At 45.9% G+C, this 18,156-nt stretch overlaps 2 protein-coding genes across 2 annotated transcripts; one reads left to right on the forward strand and one right to left on the reverse strand.

Annotated features, from left to right (window-relative positions):
* The first annotated feature begins 394 nt into the window (after window positions 1-394).
* stk38b (serine/threonine kinase 38b) lies at window positions 395-10,370 on the forward strand. Its single transcript, XM_084445336.1, has 14 exons — window positions 395-491; window positions 2,113-2,249; window positions 3,694-3,745; window positions 3,826-3,948; window positions 4,067-4,150; window positions 5,097-5,220; window positions 5,473-5,627; window positions 6,472-6,574; window positions 6,678-6,739; window positions 7,931-8,048; window positions 8,527-8,650; window positions 9,087-9,182; window positions 9,287-9,381; window positions 9,585-10,370. The coding sequence occupies exons 2-14, from the start codon at window positions 2,119-2,121 to the stop codon at window positions 9,716-9,718; spliced, it is 1,401 nt and encodes a 466-aa protein (XP_084301462.1). The 5' UTR covers window positions 395-491; window positions 2,113-2,118; the 3' UTR covers window positions 9,719-10,370.
* Window positions 10,371-13,590: 3,220 nt separating this feature from the next.
* kctd20 (potassium channel tetramerization domain containing 20) lies at window positions 13,591-17,708 on the reverse strand (the record flags this gene model as incomplete). The annotated part of the gene is made up of 6 exons (XM_084445723.1): window positions 17,620-17,708; window positions 16,838-16,940; window positions 16,479-16,599; window positions 15,549-15,746; window positions 14,555-14,665; window positions 13,591-13,868 (listed from the first exon to the last, which is right to left on the reverse strand). The coding sequence occupies exons 1-6, from the start codon at window positions 17,628-17,630 to the stop codon at window positions 13,591-13,593; spliced, it is 822 nt and encodes a 273-aa protein (XP_084301849.1). The 5' UTR covers window positions 17,631-17,708.
* Between the last annotated feature and the right edge of the window lie 448 nt (window positions 17,709-18,156).

Here is an 18,156-nt window from a genome sequence, read left to right on the forward strand (position 1 = left end):
GTGAAGCCTGTCTTTAGGTAGCTCGGAGACCTCCAGGGTGAAGCCTGTCTTTAGGTAGCTCGGAGACCTCCAGGGTGAAGCCTGTCTTTAGGTAGCTCGGAGACCTCCAGGCTGAAGCCTGTCTTTAGGAGAGACCTCCGGGGTGAAGCCTGTCTTTAGGTAGCTCGGAGACCTCCGGGCTGAAGCCTGTCTTTAGGTAGCTCGGAGACCTCCAGGGTGAAAACCTGTCTTTAGGTAGCTCGGAGACCTCCAGGGTGAAAACCTGTCTTTAGGTAGCTCGGAGACCTCCAGGCTGAAGCCTGTCTTTAGGTAGCTCGGAGACCTCCGGGGTGATGTCGAGTCTTCAGCGGGGAGGGGCCGACACTTCACTTCCCGTATTCGAATGGACACCGACCGTCACTAGACCCGAGCAGGGGAAATTACATAGACTTGAAGTGCAGTTGATGCCAATAACGGAGGAGGTGGATATCATTTGATAAAATTGACAACTGGTAAGGAACAAAGTTGATGTTGGACAAGAGAATAAAGCTGCACTAACCATCTTTTAGGAGTTGCCGTTCCTTGGAAGTTGTGGGGTAGGATGAATGCGCCGTGACGCTTGGCAGATGTTATGTCTTTTCTATTCTGAAGTAGCTAGTCCCTACTAGACCATTAGCTTAGACCATCGACCTTTCAAGGACACAGGCGTGTGTAGTGCTATTTCACCAACAACTTTTGTCTTTTGCTTTAGGCTATGTGTTGGATGTAGTTATTATGGCTATAGTTGTCCTTTCTCTTAAAAGTTCGGAAGACGTTCGCGAGGGTAACAAAGGATCCTGTTGGCTATTTCAAGTTGTCCCTGAAATTCCTGGCAACCATGGGGTGAACCCAACAGTTTGCACTCTGTTTATAGTTTAATATGTGTAGGCTACCTAATACTGTATGAAAAACAAACAAATAACAGTGATATACGTTATCAACATCAGCCTGTAGGCTATCTTTCGCTGGGGTTTATTGTTGTTGTTTGAAACTTGTTTGAAAGCAGGCTATTTCCCCCAATAGCAACCCACATTAGACTGTAGCTGATGCCCGTCATTTAAAAACACAAAATATATGGTTATTATCATATGTTTTTGTTGTTTTTCATAATAGGTATTGTTAACATGTTTTTAAGAAGTTGGCTAGAAATATGATTGGTCTTCTAAAGATGTGTTTGATTTAGACAAGAAGCACACAGTGAGTGTAACGAAGTAAAACAACTTTATTTTTAGACTTTTTTCTTTTTATCGCAGTCTGGCACTGCCTCCCTTGTTCATTTCACGGAATTCAGCTGGATCTCCCAGATTCGGCTCTGCTATGTTCTAAACTTAGTGATAATTGAATGTCCTCAGTCTAGAATTACCCACCACAAATCATGAGTTCATTTTTCTGTGAGAAAGTCACTGCCAAAGTCTGTCTCACTCTGAGATACATTCTCTCTCTGTCTCTGCTCTCTCTCTCCCTCTCTCTCTCTCTTTCCCTCTCTCTCTCTCTCTCCCTCTCTCTCTCTCTCTTTTCTCTCTCTCAATTCACACTAAAGCATGGTGAAGACATGTGTGATTCATGCTTACCAGTGTAGTGGGAGGCTACAGCTTTCTTTACAGACAGCTGTGACATATGCCTGCATTACACACACGCACACACACCGCAGGCTTTCAACCACAGTATTTCATTAGCTACAGTATATAACTACAGCCAACTGTGTCATATGCCTGCAACACACGCACACACACACACACACACACACACACACACACACACACACCACAGACTTTCAACCACAGTATTTCATTAGCTACAGTATATAGCTACAGCCAGCAGTCTGCATTACACACACACACACAGTTATTCAACTCTTGAGCTCAAGCACAAACACACACACACATACCACAGCATTTGATCAGCTACAGTATCTTCATTAAAGAGTTTTAGCAGTTCTGATCCATCAATTATGCTCATCAATTATTCACCAGCAACAGGAGGATTGAGTTACCAGCTGTCGCCAAGGAAGAGTGATGAGGGGATAAGTCAGACACGTAGTGGGAAGTAGACTGTAATGTGTGTGTGTGTATGTGTGTGTGTGTCGGGGGGCAGGTAACCATGGCGACGAGGGGTCATTCCTCCTGCTCCTCAATGAGTAACCACACCAAGGAGAGAGTGACCATGGCCAAAGTGACCCTGGAGAACTTCTACAGCAACCTGATCGCTCAGCACGAAGAGAGAGAGATGAGGTGGGCACGCACACACACACATGCGCACACACACACACACACACACACACACACTGTACTTTAGAGCACAGACAGGTAGACGTTAGGACAGCTCTTCTGACTTCCTGGATGCAGACTCGGCCCAGTCTGGAACTGAAAACAGGGATTAATAATCCCACAGAGAACGACTTGAGCAGAGAAATAATCCACCGCAGTGTCACAAGGAAGAGGAAGTGAGAGCAGAGGTGTCACTTTCGACACACCCCTGACCTCCATGCCTTCCTCTCTGGTCCACACCCCTGACCCTTGACCTCCATGCCTTCCTCTCTGGTCCAAACCCCTGCTTGGTTGGGGGCAACCAAACCCCTACATTTGACCCCCACCTACTACATATATGCCAACCATTTGATATTAACAGATTTTGATATTTTGTAATAGTGCAGCCTATAAAATATGGATGATGCACCAACCAAGCAATTCTAGACCTTTCCTATTCCTACCTGCACTATTCATATTCCGACATAGTGTTTCAAGCATATTCAACCAAAAGCTGTATGAGGTAATTATTTTATGTTCTAGCACCAACCCTAAAACTCCTGGATATCGTTTGATCTGCGCCCTGTGCAAGTCATGTTAAATGTGTCGCAGCTCTGCAATATGTTTCTTTAGCGGTTTGGAGCGAACACCCGTTGGCTTTGGCACGCGCGTGGTCAAACATTCCCGCTCTGGGCTGTGTGTATTCTGCAGGACTTTGTTTAGTCTGTGGATTGTTGACCTTTTTCCAGGCTAGTCCGGCGGTTGCCGTTGTGTCATATTTAAGACACCAGAAGCTGGTAAACGAGGTTGAATAAGGAAGTTGCTCCTAAAAGCAAACGGTTAGCCACTCTTTCAACCAACCATGTCGTAAGAGGAAGTCCGAACAAAGAATATTGTTCATGCTGCCCAAGACCTATGCCAGAAGGAAATATGCGAGTGTATCTCAGTGTGACTGTTATAGGTAGACGTGCTGTAATGTTCCAGTTTAAATGCTTATCCTTTTTTTCTTCTCTCCGCTACCAGATGAATGCCTCATTCATTCAAACAGACCTCTTTGTGTCTCTTATACCTACCAGTGCAGATATAAAATCATACGGAACGGTTTAAGTTATGCTGCAGGGTTATTCTATCCACAGCTGAGTTTTATTAGGCGGTTAGATGACTTGTGAATTATTATTACCCTTCAGCCTTGGGGCGCCCGTGGCTCAGAGGGGGTCGTCCAGTGATCGTAGGGTCAGCGGGTTCGAATCCCGGCTCCTCCTGTCCACACGCCGAAGTGTCCTTGGGCAAAGACACTGAACCCCAAATTGCTCCCAATAACCAGGCTAGCACCTTGCATGGCAGCTGCCGCCATTGGTGTGTGAATGTGTGTGTGAACGGGTGAATGAGAGGCCATTGTAACCTTTTACCCTTGACCCCTTGTTGCCAGGCAACAGAAGCTGGAGAGGGTGATGGATGAAGAGGGACTGCCTGATGAAGAGGTAACAAACACACACACACACACACACGCACATACACACACACACACAGAGTACACACACTCACAGAGTCTGCGTTCCAGAAGCGAATGCGCCGTTCTCAGCACGCGCTCAAAGAAACCGAGTTCCTCCGACTGAAGAGAACCAGACTGGGATTGGACGATTTTGAGTCCCTAAAGGTGATTGGTCGAGGAGCTTTCGGAGAGGTGAGATTGGTGCTCACACGTCACCTCGTATCAGGTTATTGACCTGGTAAACTCCAGGCAGCCATGTTGGCTCAAACCCTGAAGGCTTGACCCTTGACCTCTACCCTCTAACCTCCAGGTTCGTCTGGTGCAGAAGAAGGACACAGGTCATGTATATGCCATGAAGATCCTGCGGAAAGCTGACATGCTTGAGAAAGAGCAGGTGTGTGTGTGTGTGTGTGTGTGTGTGTGTGTGTGTGTGTGTGTGTGTGTACAGTATGTGTGTGTGAGAAAGACAGAATGGGTTAGGGCTAGAAAGAGCAGGTGTGTGTGTTTGGGGGGGGGGGTTAGGGTTAGAAAGAGCAGGTGTGTGTGTGTGTGTGTGTGTGTGCGCATGGGTTAGATTTAGAAAGAGCAGGTGTGTGTGTGTGCCTGCGTGCGTGCGTGTGTGTATGGGTTAGAGTTAGAAAGAGCAGGTGTGTGTGTGTGTGGGGGGGGGGGTTAGAGGTAGAAAAAGCAGGTGTGTGTGTGTGTGTATGGGTTAGAGTTAGAAAGAGCAGGTGTGTGTGTATAAATACAATACAGTATGTGTATCTTTCTCTTATCTTTTCCTCTCTGTCATATATCAAAGGCTGTAGACATGCCTCTCATTCCTGTGTTCTTCCGTCATGTCAGAACCAAACCCCAACAAACAGGAAGTTCTTTTGAAGCCGCCTAGGTGCAATGCTTTCTGGGACAGGTCTGGCCAAGTAGCTCCTATCCCGGTTGATGAGTGTGACTCCTCATTAATAGTAAATGGGGAACAGACATTGAATATTATTATAATTAAATATTATCTTTTAATCTTATTTTAATTAAACTTGATAAATGGCGATGTGTTATGCATGGGCCAACCCTGCAAGGATATTTTTTGGTGGGGCGGAGTGTATGATGGGCGTGGCCTTGTATATCTCTCCTCTAATAATACCTCATTGGTCAGAACCCATTTAAATATTCATATTCTATGTTTTTCCATAACTTCCTGTCTAGAGCTAGCTGTTGTTTTAAGCTGTTGTGGAATTGTTTGCCTCCTCTTATCCTGTTGATTCAAGGACGCCATTTCATCAGTGTATTTTTTTTCCCTTGAGCGCATGTGTCTTTTTAAGTGTCGTATCTTTATATTTATGTAGGTGGGTCATATCCGTGCAGAGAGAGACATCCTTGTTCAAGCCGACACCCTGTGGGTGGTAAAGATGTTCTACAGCTTCCAAGACAAGATGAACCTCTATTTACTCATGGAGTTCCTGCCTGGAGGTGTGTGTTTGTGAGTCCTTGTTAGTGAGTCTGTGTTGTGTGTGTGTGTGTGTGTGTGGTGAGCTCATGTGTGTGTGTGTGGTGAGCTCATGTGTGTGTGTGTGTGTGTGTGTGTGTGTGTGTGTGTGTGGTGAGCTCATGTGGCTCTCTACACTTGTTTTTGCATACTTCCACGTAGGCGCAGATTAGAGTTGTATTCGTGGGTGTTACTGTGTTCCTGGTGCTGATAGCTCAGTGTGGCGCCCCCTGCAGGTGACATGATGACGCTGCTGATGAAGAAGGACACGCTGACGGAGGAGGAGAGCCAGTTCTACATCGCTGAGACGGTCCTGGCTATAGACTCCATCCACCAGCTGGGCTTCATACACAGAGACATCAAACCCGACAACGTCCTACTGGACTCCAAGGTGAGGAGACACATGCAAGCAACACACACACACACACACACACACAGACACACACACACACACACACACACACACACACACACACACACACACACACACACACACACACACACACACACACACACACACACACACACACACACAGAGTTACTCAGCACAAATACCAGAGAGAAATTGTCACAAAATACACATGCGATATGTAGGCACTTGTCTGTAACTGTTTTTAATTCTTGTACATTTGCATTTGTTTTGTTGATTTGTGTCTCTGTGTGAACTCGTCATCACTGTAAATGAGGGAAACATCAGCGCATCACGAGTATAAATAAAGGATTTAAGTGAAATGAAATGTTTGAAATGATACACAGACAGCCCAGTCTGTTTGAAGTGATAACCCACACAGGCGCTGGTGACTAAGAGAGATTTCATCAACACGCTGACTCTGGTGTTGTCATACCAGACATGAAATCCTTTCTAGACTAGTCTCTCTCTTCTCACACATTTTCACTTCCTCCCCTACCCCCTTTTATTAACCAATATGTCATTCGTTTATTGAAGTCTATTTTGATCACAAGAACAAGCACTTCCTCATTAAGATTAAAATTATACTACACATTCTGCGCTACACTACTGTTTACAGTTGTGTGTGTGTGTGTGTGTGTGTGTGTGCGTGTGTGTGCATGTGTACGTGTGTATACCTGCATGTGTTTGTGTATGTGTGGGGGTACGTGCGTGTGTGTGTGCATGTGTACGTGTGTATACGTGCATGTGTTTGTGTATGTGTGGGTACGTGCGTGTGTGTGTGTGGGTACGTGCGTGTGTGTGCGCACGTATGTGTGTGTTTCAGGGCCACGTTAAGCTGTCAGACTTCGGCTTGTGCACGGGACTAAAAAAGGCCCACAGAACCGAGTTCTACAGGAACCTCAACCACAACCTGTCCAATGACTTCAGTGAGTTCTACTACCATACAGTTACACACCAGCGTGTGTGACCTTAGTTCCCCATACCTGTCATGATGATGGAGAGGGTCATTAGCTTATGTTTCCTCTGCAGCCTCCCAGAACATGAACTCCAAGAGGAAAGCAGAGACTTGGAAGAGAAACCGACGCCAGCTGGTAAGTACCAGGATCTCTGGTTGTTGTAGTCCTTCATTAACAACTACATTACAGGACCCACCTGACCACAATGTGCCAAACAAGGATGATATCTCCTGATTAAGCAGATCAACTGGCTGAGAATGATCTTTACTATAAAGAGGCGATTGGGCCGGCGATTCACCGCCTGGCTGCCAGAGTTCCTTTACACCATCACACAGTATTCCAGCTCACAGTATTCCAGCAAACAGTATTCCAGCACACAGTATTCCAGCTCACAGTATTCCAGCTCACAGTATTCCAGCTCACAGTATTCCAACACAGAATAAATCCTAGGCTTTGTCGCCAGCTCAGTGTTTGACTGTGAAGTTGGATGAGATGAGATGAGAGGACTGTGAGATGAGCGGACTGTGAGATGAGTGGTTCTCGAGAAAGCTTATTTCGCCACGGTGTATAAAAGCTCACGTTGTATAATAGAAATAAATCATGAACAAATGTGATAGATAGATCGATCTTTGCACTGGTTCTATTTATATACAATTGCTTCCCAAAATGTGCAAGCTTCTCCCAAAGCCTAATATAATGACTCTGGTTTCTCATAGTAGTCAGTGATCTTTGTAGCGGTATCTAGTATGAAGTGTTTCCTAGAATAGCTCAGCTCCTCACTGGACACACTAGAGAGCCTGTTGAGGAGGCAGAGCTCCACATCTGGTGAGCAGACGGCTCCAGCACTTAAAAAAAAAAAGCCAACGTTCAGCTCTGTTACTCCAGACGTTCAGCTCCGTTACTCCAGACGTTCAGCTCCGTTACTCCAGACGTTCAGCTCTGTTACTCCAGACGTTCAGCTCTGTTACTCCAGACGTTCAGCTCTGTTACTCCAGACGTTCAACTCTGTTACTCCAAACGTTCAGCTCTGTTACTCCAGACGTTGAGCTCTGTTACTCCAGACTTTCAGCTCTGTTACTCCAGACGTTCAGCTCTGTTACTCCAGACGTTCAGCTCTGTTACTCCAGACGTTCAACTCTGTTACTCCAAACGTTCAGCTCTGTTACTCCAGACGTTCAGCTCTGTTACTCCAGACGTTCAACTCCGTTACTCCAGACGTTCAGCTCTGTTACTCCAGCCTATCAGCTCTGTTACTCCAGACGTTCAGCCCTGTTACTCCAGCCGCGCTACATCTTTTCCACGGTGCTACATCTTTTCTCCTCTCAGGCTTTTTCCACGGTGGGAACCCCCGACTACATTGCGCCAGAAGTGTTCATGCAGACGGGATACAACAAGCTCTGTGATTGGTGGAGCCTGGGCGTCATCATGTACGAGATGCTGATTGGTGCGTACAGCGGGTTGTACTGTAGCCTGGTTGTGCTTGTTGCCTGGAAACACAAAGTGACTCCAGCGTGTGCCGAAGCCGTGTTTTGCTACCGCAGGCTGTGATAGTGTGTGTTTGATGTTCTGGAGAAGCAGCGTTCAGTTTTTATGTTCCACATATCTGGAATAAACTTCCAGAAAACTGCAGGTCTGCTGCAACTCTCAGTTCTTTTAAATCAAGACTGAAGACTTCTTTTTGCCGCTGCTTTTTATTAAATTAAATAATGATTCATTCATACACTGCACTGTAACTTTTATTCCTGTATTTTATTTTTCCTGCATTTTGTTTTAAATGTCCTTTTTTGCATTTAGTTTTATATGACCTTTTATGTGTTGCACTTTGTCTTGATGCTTTTAATGTCTCATGTAAAGCCCTTTGAATTGCCTCATTGCTGAAATGTGCTACAAATAATCTTTTTAAAGCCTTGTTCTCTTCTTAGGTTATCCTCCATTTTGTTCGGAGACGCCCCAGGAGACGTATAAGAAGGTGATGAACTGGAAGGAGACTCTGATCTTCCCCCCGGAAGTGCCCATCTCAGAGAGGGCCAAAGACCTCATCCTCAGGTCAGAACAAAACCACCACAGTCTTGAGGGCTTCCAAATGAGGGATTGAGATAGTTGGAGATAGTTGAAATGACGTGCGCGTGTGACCGAGTTGAATCGGCTAAACTCGCTCCTCGGTATAGACACCGCCCACCCGCACCATAAAAAAAAAAACGGCGATTAGGAGAGGTGGTCACGTGTCTTCGTAAGTCAGAGGACCCGAGTTCGAACCTAGCGCGGGCAAAGTGAGGGAAGCTTCAGTGTGCTGACGAGCGACGTAGTGACGCCTGTTGGAATAGAACAGAACGTTTATTTTGCCATGTGAAGTCTGCGGTTCACGGTTTGGCGGTTGGTTCGCGGTTCTACTCATCTAACAGGTGCCTGTGTGTGTGTGTGTGTGTGTGTGTGTGTGTGTGTGTGTGTGTGTGTGTGTGTGTGTGTGTGTGTCACCTTTCAGGTTCTGCTGTGAGGGGGACCATCGGATAGGGGCCTCAGGAGTGGAGGAGATCAAGAGGAATCCATTCTTCGAGGGAGTCGATTACGACCACATCAGGTACTTTTCCAAACGTCAACTTGCGTCAGTGAAATTCTTTCGTGGAAACATAACGCTAGAGACTTTTGCGTGACCCTTTTTTGATCGACACCCGTCCCAAACAGGGAGAGACCTGCAGCGATCCCCATCGAGATCAAAAGCATCGACGACACATCAAACTTTGACGAGTTTCCAGAGTCGGACATCCTCCAACCCACAGGTGAGAGCACAAAGGCGCCGCGGAAACTAAACCGCTCACTAAATGTAGTTGTAAAACATACTTCCAATTTTTAAAAACGGTACTGTTCCAGTACACGTCTCAGCCCAAAAAAACATTGACGGCTTTTTGTCGCGTTCCAACAGAAAAATCTTCACCTTACTTCTCTCTTTCCTTTCCTTTCTCTCCTCCTCCTTCAGCCTCAGCAATAGCCACCAACCACGTGGAGGCTGACTACAAGAACAAAGACTGGGTCTTCATCAACTACACCTACAAGCGCTTCGAGGGTCTGACCGCTAGAGGGGCCATCCCGTCCTACATGAAGGGAGGCAAAAGATGAACTCTTCTTCCTGAGTGTCCAGCTCTGGCCTTCAGCTGTTGTCAGTTACAGCACCTGCAACGGTTTGAACATAAATGTCTTTTGGAATGTTGAGCATTTTCAAAATGGCCGTCTCTATTTTCACCTTAATGGTTCTTCCTGAGCATCAGTGGTTTTGGAAAACATTTCCTAATGAAAGCGGCGCCTGGTCGGTGTCTTACTCTAATCCGTGTGCGTTCATTTACAGTGTCTTGCTTTGTAATGTCGGCCATTCAGTTTGACCCTGCAGGCTGAGTATGTAGCTGAAATTATAATCTCATCAACCAGAAAAACAACAAAATAGCTAGTCTAGTCACTCATGAGTTACTCTAGGCAAAGGAGTTCTAATGGTCATAAGGTTAAGCTGGGATCACATACAACAGCCAAGATTCGTTTAAGCCGTTCCACAATGAAATGTGATTTTTCGTGACTGCCGTGTCGGAATGATTCACCCTGTCAAATTTCATGGAGGTTATGATGACACAGACATTCTAAAACTAGTGTCTCGTCTTGCCTGTTGTATGTGAACCCGGCTTTAAAGATTAAAGATACCGGTCAAAGCACATAACCGTATAGCAGGCTGATATGTGAGCCAACACTAAACACTACACTGCACACACTCCCCCATGCTCCTGAACCAACAGCCTATTTTGCTCATCGGTCTGATCCTATGGAAACTATTCTATAGACTAACCACAGACGGTCTGGTGACTCGGTCCCATTGGGATGTCATCAGACCCCTGCTTCTTTGATGCTGACTGGTTGGAAGTTGGGAGTGGGCTAAAAGCCGAAAAAAATATTGGTGGTTATTTAAATGTTCCAATATGAACAAAACAGAGAAAAAAACAACTAAACATTACTTGGTGCAGTGGGATTGGATGTGGTCAGGCAATGTGGTTGCAGGCTGTGTTTTTTCGTTGGGCTGTGTGGCCTGTTTATAAATGGCACTGAGAAATTAAGATGCTGTTCTTGCTATACCTTCCCCCAAGGAACTATGGGAGATGTAGTCTGAAATGCCCCTTTTTCAATAAGCTGGATAGGAAGCCATTTAACTCCTACAGGATGCTTGTACATGTACAGTATGCTGTTTCATAAAGTACACAGCTTGTATTGTTATAATATTTTTGATATTTGTCTAGGTGTTCTTGGGTCACTTCCATTCTGGAAATCTTTGATGTACCACTTGTGTATCCAAATGCTCTGGTTATTATACATTTCAAGTTATGCCGTTCGTTGTTCAATTCAGAGCTTGTATCATCTATATTTCTGTATGATACCACTTCCTGCACTATTTGTATGTACTTAAAACAGTGGCCTTACTTGGGGTGGTGGTCCAGTTTTCTATCACCTCTGTATAACCCATTTGACCTGTAATAGTCGGTACATGTAAGTAGAGTATTTACTATTTACCACCTCCCCTCAAACATATGATATAATAATTGGAGCTTTAATGACATTTCAGGAATAATACTTAGTGCTATCCAGGAATAATGCCTGAGTTCATTACATTCTTCATCTTATTCTTTTCAATACTGCTTGGTTTTGTTTGACTTTTAAATCCTCTACAGAAGTTCTAAATATGACCATGTCAATATTATGAACCTATATTGTTTCTGTTGATGTGTTAAATGTATATGTTTTTTAGATGTATAGTCTGAGCATCGATAGACATAGCAGGGAGCTATCCAAGAGTTCTGCTTTGGTTGGTTGTGTGACGGTTGTTGTGTTGACGTTGGATTCCTGTGATCCAGAAGGAACTGTTCTTTTTTTCTTCATTATATTCACTTCTTATCTGTAAAGGTGCAGTCTGTGGGTTTTAAGAGTCCGGGCTTTTCCAAGTGCACTGTGAATTGATCGCAACCAAACTATGCTTTTTTTTGTATGAGTGTTCTACATTTCTGCCAGTGGATTGTTCGTTGTGTTTTATTCCGTGGACAGGGGGGGGGGGACAAAACATTTCAGATTGCACCTTTAAGGCCTTACTATTGCTGGAGAACTTTGCCATGTGCAGCTGCGTTGGACTGTGTGACAGGTTTTGACTCGTGTTTCCAAAGGTACAAAAGCCAAAGAGGCAGTACTACATTTCCAAAGATGTATACATATTTTTTATCGATGCTTACAAAACGCTGTTCGTTTCAAGGAGAAAATATATAAATATGCCTTTTCAAACGACTTCAATTGTGTCGTCATCATCTTTCATCCAGATTCATTTAAAACAATACAGGAGTGAAACAGTGTATCAGTCAATGGGCAATATGGTAGATAATACCATAATTGGCAATACGTAGAAAGAAAATGTTTTACTTGGCCATACTGTATGGAGATTGCAAGAGCTTGTATGGAGGTCCAATTAGTATACCTTTATGGCATAATAAAGTTACATATGCGGTTGTTGCACACACAGTACATTGCATTAGTCATTTAGCAGACGCTTTTATCCAAAGCGACTTACCATGATTGCAATTAACGCAGGTAGTCATTGGACTACTGCTTGCCAGAACTCACAAGTGCATCTCCTTACTAAACAAGTGACTAAGAGCATAATCTAGTGCTTAAGTCAAGGAGCAAGGGCATTAAGATACAATACAACACACACACACACACCATATGAAGTTACTGTACTACCACCCGGGTGTTACTGGGTGGATATAACTCTGGACACTGTATATTGAGTGTGTGGGCCTTTGGATATATTGAATGTCTGATAGGAATGTGTGTAAAGAGGGCGTCGGTGACCAGTATAAAACAAGCGCACAGTAAACATGTTGTCCCCCAACAACGATGCATCGCCCCTATGTGTCACTGAAGCACAGGAAGGTTAAACACTCAGCAGTCATTTGCATGTTTATTCTGCTCCTAATCCACCGCCACAATACTTTTTGACATTCGTCGCATCTAATTATCGGTACCCTATTGCCACTGACCCAAAACAATTTAGAATGTTAGCAAGCACAACAGCTGTTCACAGTGCATTGTCGTCGTCGAGCGGCTGGGTTTGACATTAGCTGACGAGCTAAACATCGCTAGTTCTGTGACGAAGTCCCATTCACATCCAAGCACAACTGCGTCCACGTTAATGAATATCGCTTCTTAAAAATATAATCAGTTAGCTACAGTATATATACACAATAGCTAGTCAATTAGTGACCAGGTTGCCTCTTGACTAGGACAGCTTGGCTGAATATAGGCCATTACATTTCAGGGAACATAGAATGTTGCTAAATTATATCCCAGATAGCAAGCGGATGTGTAATAATTCTGGGCCGGAACTAAGCCACAAGGACCAGATCTGGCCTGTATATGGCCCAGATCCGCTTGCTATCTGGGATACGACATGAACCAACCTAAGTTGTGTATCCATACTGTAGTGTGTGCATGGAGCAGGCCACGCCTAGCTGTATGTAGCCTAACGATCACAACAAGTACAGTACGCACGATACTGTATCATTCATGGTTCACAAAAGTCGATTTGCTCAGCTGCCATGGTTACCAGGGCTCGTTGTTTGTCACTGTGGACTAGGACCTCGATATTATGAGAATGGAGAACATGTAGAGAACATCTAGAACAAGCCAACTAAACTCCTCAAGCTCTGAACTCTGTGGATCTAGAAAGTAGACGGGACCCCTGAGTAGAAAAGACTATACTTTTACTGAGACCGCATACGTAGTATGTATTGGCAATGGGAAAAATGAACTGAGGCACGCGCCCTCTAGTGGTGGGCTCCGGTACACGCGCGACGGACGAGAGAGGTCCAGACAGAGCGGAGAGAGAGAGAGCGGTCCGGCCATCGGAAAGAATATTTTGGTTCTTTCGGTAGTCTGACATCTACCTCCTCCGCCTTCCTCAGCTCTGGTCAGCGGGCCGGGCCAGAGACGGCGTCCGGGCTGATCAGCCTGTCCAGCTCGTCCACCTGCGGGGTGGGCGTGGCCGGCAGCCGCGCAGGCCCCTCCCCCTCCGGGGCCAGGAGGTTGGGCACGCTCTTGCTGCGGACGCACTGGAAGTCCACGTGGCGGCTCTTCCCCTCCTCCTTCTCCCAGGACAGCTGGATGAAAGGTCGCTGGACATAGTTGTAGATGACCTCCGACCTCCCGCCCGGGCGCCTCTTCACCTTCTCCTTACACGTGGGGTACCCTGGGATACGGGAGGACGCGGTGCGATACACAGGATTCAGTGTGACGCACGCAAGAGTGAACGCACATGCTGCTGCGTTGGTTCTTGAATGCTTGAAGAGTTAAAATAACTGGAGAGTTGTCAGTAATAGGATTGACACAAAGAGATCAAGGCTAGTGGAAGAGGTCAGTGAGAGGTTTTGATGGGAGCTAAGGTCACAGTGAGAGGTTTTGATGGGAGCTAAGGTCACAGTGAGAGGTTTTGAAGGGAGCTAAGGTCACAGTGAGGGGTTTTGATGGGAGCTAAGGTCACAGTGAGGGGTTTTGAACGGAGCTAAGGTCACAGTGAGAGGTTTTGAACGGAGCTAAGGTCACAGTGAGAGGTTTTGAACGGAGCTAAGGTCACAGTGAGAGGTTTTGAAGGGAGCTAAGGTCACAGTGAGAGGTTTTGAAGGGAGCTAAGGTCACAGTGAGGGGTTTTGAAGGGAGCTAAGGTCACAGTGAGAGGTTTTGATGGGAGCTAAGGTCACAGTGAGAGGTTTTGAAGGGAGCTAAGGTCACAGTGAGAGGTTTTGAAGGGAGCTAAGGTCACAGTGAGAGGTTTTGGTGGGAGCTAAGGTCACAGTGAGAGGTTTTGAAGGGAGCTAAGGTCACAGTGAGGGGTTTTGATGGGAGCTAAGGTCACAGAGAACGAGGCAGCTGACTCACCTTCGATGCCGATCCTGATGTTCTTGAGGCCTCTCTCCTTCAGAAGGGCTTTAGCCACGTCTCTGTTCTCGATGTATTTGAAGAAGCGGTACAGCTTGGTGCTGTACAGAACTGGACGGGACATTAATACAGTTATTTTAAGCGACAATAATCGATTTCCTACCGCTAGATGGTATGGCAGTAAGAGATTTGTTTACAAACGAAAGGCCTAAAACGTACTGTATAATATGGACGTTTTAGGCATGGGGGCGGAGCACAGTTACAGGCCGTAATTTGACAACACAGGCAGAAATGCTGGAATAACAAGACGTGGCGACTGGTAGGGGTGAGTCATTGAAGTAGGGCGCTTTTAGGAAGCTATAGCTGAATTAAACAATCTGATTTTTTCGGCTTTAAATTCTAAGATATTTAAAGGTGCTCTGTTCGATTTACTGCACTTTTTGTAAAGAAAAATCCAATATATGCAATAAATAGGTCCAGGGGAGGCATAACTATCTGTACAGAAAATATAGCCAACAGTGTCGTGCCTGTGGAGCAAATGCAGAATTTCTTTTTATTCTGAGCGAAGCCGGCCCGGCGCTGAGCCCCACCCCCTGAACGGCACCTTATGGAGTGAAAACGCCCACTTGTTTATATCTGATATGCTGCACTAGTGGCTGAAAAAAATCGAACTGAGCACCTTTAAATATCTTAGAATTTAAAGCTGCAATAATTGATTTCAGAATTGAGGTCACTGGACAGGTGAAATATCTAAAAAAACAAGAACAAAGTTGTGAAAATGCAGGCCCTCTTCAAATTCAATCTATGTATCTGATCGTTTCAAAGACCCAGTAGCGCTCCCACGTCAGTCTTCACATTAAAAATGTTTTATTTGAAATCTATTGAAGTGTTCAGCTGTGTTTGACCCAGCTTTCCTGGTCCAACGGGGCCAGTGACGCACCCGCTGACCCCCTGACCCGCTGACCCCCTGCCCCAGGCTGTGTCCATCTCTTACTCTGAGAATACTCCTCTCCCATTGGCGGTGGGTTGTCATGGTCCCAGTCCACCAGATCGTCGTCGGTCAGAACCACGATGTGACACTCCCTCTCGCCCTCCCGGGCGCTGGACACCATCACCGGGACGACCAGCTCCTCCAGGAACACCGCGAACTGATGGCGCGCGCCGTCGTTGGACAGCTCGTGTAGCAGCGCACCTGGGAACCAACACAGCGCCGTCATACGACGTCTAATTCCAAGTACCTGATTGCATACTGTACGTACATAGAAGACCCCTCCCTCCCGATAGTTTTAGGGCCCCTGTCTCCGACTAAGACTGGGCCCCGGGCGCTGAAAGGGCCGCCCACTGCTCCTGGCTGTCCTTGGAGGAAGGATGGCATGGATGGGATAAATGCAGAGAAGGAATTTCATCAGCTGACCTCTCCTGCATGCGTGTATGCTCTGTGTGTCACAAGCTATATGACAAATAAACATGGATTCCATTTTAATTTCATAAACCCCTCATATGGGCACTTTTGTTTTTGAACGCATCCGGTGACTCTAGTGAATACTTGCAGCTTTTGTTTATGGATAGGTTTGAAATTGATTGCACTTAGAATATTTGAGCATGTCCAGCTGGGAGGAGGCCGCGGGGTTGACCCAGGACCAGGACTACATCTCCGCACTGGCCTGTGAGCGGCTAAAGATCCCCCAGGCAGAGCTGGTTGATGCTGCTAGGGAAAGGGATGTCTGGGGCCCCCTGCTGGGACTGCTACCTCCGCGACCCGGCCCCGGATAAGCGGATGACGATGGATAGATGGATGGATGGATATAAAAGTGACAATATACAATTCAAACATAAATGTCACCATTTGATGCATCGTAGCAGATTGTAGCTTAGAGCTACTGTAAATTGAATCGGCAGTCCATGCAGGTAACTGTAGACTTACTGAGGTCTCGACACCTCACGGTACTGTAGTCAAAGTTGATGCAGAGGTAGTCACACGCTTCCTTCAGCTCAGACACCAACACCCCCTCTGGACACTGTAGAATCCCCCCTCTGTAGTAGTCCTGAAAAACAGGAATACAGACAGAGAGAGAGGGAGAGAGAGAGAGAGAGAGAAAGAGAGAGGGAGAGAGAGGGACAAGTGACAAGCTGAGTCAGTGACTGAAAAAAACGGTCAGATCAATCTGAACGAACTGTCTAATTAAGATGATTTGCACTATAACAGTGTCAAGCGTTCAGGAAATCCAACCAGAAAGGACACTTCACTTCCTGTTTTGAATGTCATCCAGAGGAGAGACTCACCAGGACCACTCTGAAGATGCTGGCACCGATGCCCTCGGCGATCTCGTACTCGCCCTTACCGTTGGGACGGGTGATGTTATGGTGCCGACCCGGACCGAACATTCTGAGATTGAGATGAACATTTGATTTAATAAAAATACAAACATCAATAAATAATTCAATTAAGATTGTTTACCTTAAAAACAAAATGTGTCATTCTCTTTGGCTCATCTGGAAAAACTGCTGGTTTTGAGATTGAACATTCATATTCAGAACATTAGCCTACCATACTGTAGCTACCTCCTGCTGTTTTCAAACCTATAGATTTATACATTTGCTAACCTCCCGTGAACTAAATGGTGCCTTGGTGAGCAGAGGGAGATGTGAGGTTGTATTTCTCTCAGATTAGTCCATAGTAACCTACTGTACATGGATATAGGGGCTGAGTAAACATCATTGTTTGAAATTGAAAACGAGAGAGGGTATATTTTGGTACGCTGTGCGTTGCCTAGCACCCTGAAGATGTTGTCCCTAGTGTTCAGTCATAGCCCGAAGTTAACAATTACCTGGATAATGTATAGCATTAACCACCTAAGAAATGTTTGTTAAAAAACTACTTTGGATAACAATGAATGAGCTTGAATAACAATGAATATCCACTTTTACGAGTCCCTTGCTCTAAGATTTAAGTGGCAACACTTAACCTTAAATTGGCATGAATTAATAGGCTACATTACTATTAATGATTAGTTGAAGGGAATGTTGACCCAGCGGGTGTTTGATCTCTCTGACGCGGGCCCTACCTCCCCAGCATGGTGTCTGGGTGGGCGGTGAAGAGCGCGGGGTCCACCACAAAGCAGGTCCCGTCCACCACCAGGGTCACCCTCTCCGAGGCGGGGTGCGCGGAGGCGGCGTGCGGGGCCGTGTCCGCCCCGCCCTCCACCCCGGCGTACGGCTCCGAGCCTGCCGACATCCCACCGGCCGTCTGCTGGGGCAAGCAGATTGGTCACTGTAGAAGAGAGTTTATCTAACCGCCATTTTCGTTTAGTTTCGTTTTTGCTTCCCTCTGGAAAAGTTGGGGTAGGATCATTATGTGCATTCTCGCCTGTCTTCCTCTCTGTAAAGCACATTGTGTTGCCTCTGTGTATGAAATGCGCTTTACCAATAAAATTTGATTTGATTTGATTAATCCCGGCCTGATAAACAGGTGAGAAGCGACCTCATGAACGACAAGGCTCGGTGGGATAGCCTACATTCTTCAGGTGCACTTGATTTTGTTGCTTTTGAAGGCAGATGGTGCTTCATTTAAAACATAGCCTACTAATGTAGCTCATGATGTA

The sequence above is a fragment of the Borostomias antarcticus genome (assembly GCF_949987555.1).
Source record: "Borostomias antarcticus genome assembly, chromosome: 11".
Classification (NCBI taxonomy): Eukaryota; Metazoa; Chordata; class Actinopteri; order Stomiiformes; family Stomiidae; genus Borostomias; species Borostomias antarcticus.